The 5,929-nt window shown below is 38.9% G+C and overlaps 1 protein-coding gene across 1 annotated transcript in view; it reads left to right on the top strand.

Moving 5' to 3' along the window:
- Positions 1–5,346, top strand: part of LOC106882246 (laminin subunit alpha) — a gene marked incomplete at its 5' end in the record, with an annotated part of 6,454 nt that extends 1,108 nt beyond the window's left edge. Inside the window, 6 exons of the mRNA XM_014932855.2 lie at positions 134–304; positions 1,531–1,744; positions 2,625–2,743; positions 4,036–4,126; positions 4,403–4,499; positions 5,133–5,346. Coding sequence (XP_014788341.2) covers positions 134–304; positions 1,531–1,744; positions 2,625–2,743; positions 4,036–4,126; positions 4,403–4,499; positions 5,133–5,331 — 891 coding nt within the window. The remainder of the gene's footprint in view (positions 1–133; positions 305–1,530; positions 1,745–2,624; positions 2,744–4,035; positions 4,127–4,402; positions 4,500–5,132) is intronic.
- Positions 5,347–5,929: the final 583 nt, after the last annotated feature.

Genomic DNA, 5,929 nt, shown 5'->3' with positions numbered 1-5,929 from the left:
ATATATACACTTCCTTATATACACTTTCTCTATATACGCTTCCTTCCTGGGTAGTATTTGAACTCATAACATGCTAACAAACTTGGTTATACAGATTAATTAATTAAAACACTTGTATCCGGTCTGTCTTCAGATTATTGTGTCTCTGGTCGATGATAGACCAAATGCCCAGAACTTTTCCAACTCCCAGAAGCTGCAGGACTGGACAAAGGCAACATCCGTGCGGCTCCGTTTGCTACAGACAAAAACACTCCTCGGTCATTTGATGGCCGTACGGAGACAGGACCCTACAGTGACCAGAAGGGTAAGTTTTTTGTTCGTTTTGTTTTCGTAGCTTCTTAAAACTTCTGATATGAACAGGAAGATAATGGCTGTAGAACTGAGAACGTGAGCGTATGGATGGGTGTGTGGAAAGATAGAAGAGTCAGTTCGTGTTACTAAGGGTTTCAAAATCATTCAACAAACAGTCTTTTACTTGTTGTAGTCATTTGACTGCAGCCATGCTAGAGAACTGCCATGAAGCGTTTTAGTCATAAACAAATCAACCCTAGCAATTATTTTTAAAGCCTGGTGCTTATTCTATCAGCTTTTGGGTTTTTTTTTTGTCAAACCACAGATATGTAAATGAACCAGCACTGGCAGCCAAGCAGTGGTTGGGTGACAATCATAAACACACATATGCATAGATATAAATACATCATATCCACTCACAAGGTTTTGGATGACTTGAGACTGTAGTAGAAGACACTTGCTCAAGGTGGCACACAAACATATTGGACCCAGAGCTATGTGGTTGAGAAGCAAACTGCTTACCACACAGCCACATCTCTGCCTGGACGCATAAATAGAGTTTTTCTCAATTGTTAAGTGGACGCTTTTCTTCTCAGCATTCATCACTCAAATCTAAATGAATAAACTGTCTCATTTTAAGTGGCTGTGACATGTTTCATAAAATGAACTTGTCAGCTTGTTTGCAACTAATGAATGCTTCTTATATGGTGTTCAGATATATTTCTAATGTCAGCATGTTCTTTGAGATTAGTCCTTCTTCTCTTGTACATTGGCCACATTTTTTAAAACCATATACACTTTTCATCAAACTTATATCTAACACATTGTTCACAGTCTATCTTTTAAATAACCATATGTAGTTTCTTAGCATTACTATATTCTACATCTGGAGGTTCCAGAAGGAACAGGTATGATCGTGAACTCTTATTTAAAGAGTCGTTCTGCCATACCAATATATTGATTCAGAGTAGTGCCAAATTTCATACATGACAAACTCTATATTACAGAATCTGTTGAGCAGACATGCAGTGCTGTCACTGCATAAGCAATCGAGTCCCATGGCAGGAGTGGGCTTTTCTCCTATAATTTCTTTAATACTAATAGCCAACTAAAATTAACTTAAAAGGTTTTCTATTGAATAGTTTTTTTTTTGTATTTATGGCTAGTGGGGAAGTGCCTTTATATTAATTGCAAGAAGCCTTCATTTGCATTGTGCATAACACCCTTCTTTGTCCACAGTATTTCTACAGTATTAAAGATATTTCCATTGGAGGACGCTGTGTCTGCAATGGTCATGCCGAGCGATGTGACAAAAGGGACGCAACTCAACCGAACAAGCTTTTCTGTGAATGTCACCATAACACTTGTGGGCCCCAGTGTGAACGATGCTGTCCAGGATTTGTTCAGAAAAAGTGGCAGAGGGTCACCACCAACAAGGACTTCATGTGCGAACGTAAGTATTTAGTGTTGTGGCCCGTGGTGGTGTTGTTCGACCCTAGGTCACTCTGACTCAGCATAACTACGAACAAAGGTCTTCCAGTCATGACCACTCTGACTTCCATTTTGGTATTGTTTATCTAGGACTACATTATCTTGTTATTGTTGTTATCTTCCTTGTTGTTACTGTTCAGTCTTAGGTCATTCTTGACCCAGCAGACCTAAGATAAAATACATTCCATCTGTGACCATCCTGTCTCCATTCGGGTATAGTGTATCTGGGACTACATCATTTTATGTGCCTTCCTTTGACGTTGTCCTCAGTCCAGATCCTGATCCTGGTATATTGTCGATAGTGTTCCAACTGTGACCATTCTATCTTTATTCAGCCATGGTGATTCTAGGACTACATTATCTTGTCGTTGTTGTTTAACCCTAGGTCAGTCCTGACCAAACAAACCTATCATCAAAGACGTTACAGCTGCAAATCAATCAGTGTTTTGTTCAGGCATAGTGTATCTAGAACTACATTTTCTAATGTGATCTTCCACACAAACTTCGTTGGTGACATTTAACCCCAGGTCACACTTGGTCTAACAGACCTGAGAACAAAGGCATTCTATATGTGACCACTCCATCTTTTAGAATTTAACCAATAGAACCACTACCTTATGTCTTTTCTTTAATAACCGTTTGGTAGGACTTGAGGAAGATTTGGCTGTTCTCTCAACCAGGTCTAGCTACCATGTGGAGAACTCCTTTGTCAGTTTCGTTCAGATAAACATTACCAGAATGCATAATTACATTATTGTGACACATGATTTAAAACAGTGTTGACCCAAATCATGAGATATGTTATGCTAATCAGAAAATCGTTACTGCGTTATATATTTCAGCATGCAACTGTCATGGACACACAAATGCATGTGTTTACGATGCTGAAATAGATGCCAAAAAGTTATCATTGGACATACACGGGAACTACGATGGCGGTGGCGTCTGTCAGAACTGCACGGTATGTAATGGACATTACACAGTTACTTAGTACGTCTTTGTGTGTGTGCATGCATGCTTGTGTGTGTATGCATATATATGTGTGCATATATAAGCATATATATGTGTGTGTACATATAAAAAAAGAATGAGATAAAGAGACCGATGGCATAAATAAATTTATAATTTATGTAGAATGTCTTACAGCTGTTTCAGGGAAATTCAATGTATCCCTTCATCGGAGACGGTAATTCTTTTTTATATATACACACGCTAATACACAACCCATGTTATATTCCCCATTCATGTTGCAACCACATCTGGGGCAAAACTAGTTGGTATACAGCACTTACTCGGTATTACCTGTATCATTAGGGTCTGGTTGACTCCATTACCCTTCATAACCATTATATGTGTGTGTATGTATATGTTATAGGTATAATGTGTATGTGAATATATGTATATGTGTATATATATATATATATATATACATAGGTATATAAAGGTAAGATCCAGGGATCAAGGTGTAGGAAGTTAGTGAGTTTCAAGCAGTCTGTAGAAGCTATAAAAAAAACAATTTTCAGGTACAACAGGGGTTTATTAGCGCAAAACCCTGTGTGAGTTAACACGGGGTCCCTTAATGATAACCAAGGTTTCTTTGGCCTGAAGAGCAGCTTGCAGTTTAGCCCTTGTTTGGATAATTCCTACTTCCGATTTTCCACGAGCTGTGAACCGTATGTAGCCTGGACTTTATCTGCTCCATTCCCCAATTCTTGGATATATATATATATATGTTTATATATTGCCAGTTCCGGTGGCTCATAAAAAGCACCGTTTGAGTATGGTTGATGCCACTACCGTCTGACTGGTCTCCATGCCAGTGGCACATAAAAAGTACCCACTACACTCTCAGTGATTGACATTAGGAAGGGCATCCAGCTGTAGAAACCTTGCCAAGTCAGATTGGAACCTGGTGCAGCCTCTTGGCTTGCCAGTCCCCAATCAAACCATCCAACCCATGCTAGCATGGAGAGTGGACATAGCAGTTCCCATCGTCCAAAATTGGTCGCAAGGCATTGATCAGCCTGAGAATATGGTAAATAACACTTGCCCAAGGCGCCACACAATGGGACTGAACCGAAGAGCAAGAGATAGCAAAGCAAGAGTTTTACCACACAGTCATGCCTCATACCTATAATATATATACATATATATATCTGTATACACACACACATACATACTCATACACACACACGCATACATCTAATACCATTTTTACTGTATGCATCTTTTCCCCTCTTTCTGCTCCTCCAGCACAACACAAAGGGCATCAACTGTGAACAGTGTATTGATGGCTTCTATCAACCATTCAATGTACCCAAGGATGTGCCTAACGTCTGTCACCGTAAGTATTCACTGCAGACCTGATGAGGTCAGGGTCCACATCCTCTCAATGATGGTTTAATTTTTTTTTTTTTTTTTACCTTCATTTATTTCAATCATTCTTGAAAAAAATATTAATAGTGGCATGTTTGGCATGTTCTCAGCACAAGAAACTATTAGTAGCACATAAAAATGTGGATTGTGTCTTTTAAATAATATATATGTGTGTGTGTGTGTGTGTATGTGGATTTCCCCATCAAGTTGTCTAACTATCTGCCTCTATTTCTTCCTTCTGCAGCTTGCCAGTGTCGCTCCCGATTCTCAACTGGTTCTTGTGAAGAAGGCACTGGACGTTGTAGATGTAAACCACAGTATACTGGAGAGAATTGTGACAGGTAAATATATTATTCTATATAGAAGTACTTAATCTACCTTCCTCTAAATTTGAAATTACTACTACCCCTCCAATTAGATTATATAGAATTTTAATTCTTGTTTGATTCACTAGTCTGTTGAACAGCAGCATAGTCAAGATGGTATGTTTTCTTCTCTTACTCTTGTTTTTTGCACACATCTACAAAATGACTTTCTAAAATGAAATTCCATTATGCAGCTGAGGAGTACATTTTCGTTCTACATTTTATGTAGTGTTCTCACTACATGAATAAATGAAGTTTGTACGAAACATACGTACTGCTATAACCTATTGAATTTTTGTTGCTTTGCTTCAAATACACATACATATATATATATATATATATATATATATATATATATATATATATATACATTTTTTCTGACGGGCTTCTTTCAGTTTCCGTCTACCAAATCCACTCACAAGGTTTTGGTCGGCCTGAGGCTATAGTAGAAGACACTTGCCCAAGGTGCCACGCAGTGGGACTGAACCCGGAACCATGTGGTTGGTAAGCAAGCTACTTATCACACAGCCACTCCTGCGCCTATACACATACATTTATATATACCTGTTTAATTCTCTCTCTCTCTCTCTCTCTCTCTCTCTCTTTCAGGTGTAACAATGGTTACCACAACTTCCCCGAATGTCTACCCTGCGACTGTCACGTCAACGGCACCGCTGAAGGCAAATGTGACGTCGGAGGGGGCCAGTGCCCTTGTAAATCCAACTACATGGGGCGGAAGTGCAACACATGCCGATCCCAATACTACAACTTCCCAGAATGCAAAGGTATGTCTCACACACATGTTTGACTGGCTGGTTGGCTAGTTTGTATTTTAATTTGTATATTATGTATTCTAGGGGACACACCTGTTAATTTTCAGATATTGTAATGAAAGTAAGCTCAGACAGTTGGGTGTATATAATTTGAGGGAGATTTGACTGCTGTTTCTAACATGTCTAGCTTTTGTGTAGAGGTCTCCCTCATTGATTCATTCACACATACAAAAGACATTAGAGTATTATTTTAAGGGAAATTTGGCTTCTATTTTTAACAAGTCTTGCTACCATATAAAGGTTTCCTTCTTTGGTTCGTACATACATAAGACATTAGAGTGTGATTTGAGGGAGATTTAGAGGTCTCCCTCATTGGCTCATACATACATAAGACTGTGGAGTGTGATTTGAGGGAGATTTGGCTGCTATTTCTACCAGGTCTAGCTACCATGTAGAGGTCTTTTTCCCTTGGCTCATACATACATTTCCACATACATAAATCTGGTATGATTTGAAGGAGATCCGGCTACTGTTTCTTCTAGGTCTAGCTACCATGTAGAGGTCTCATTTATTAGCTCATCCACATATACATACATAAGACAGTGGGCTGTGATTTGAGGGAGCTTCAACTGC

The sequence above is a fragment of the Octopus bimaculoides genome, unplaced genomic scaffold (assembly GCF_001194135.2).
Source record: "Octopus bimaculoides isolate UCB-OBI-ISO-001 unplaced genomic scaffold, ASM119413v2 Scaffold_198695, whole genome shotgun sequence".
Classification (NCBI taxonomy): domain Eukaryota; kingdom Metazoa; phylum Mollusca; class Cephalopoda; order Octopoda; family Octopodidae; genus Octopus; species Octopus bimaculoides.
This window is presented reverse-complemented; position numbering and strand designations above follow the sequence as displayed.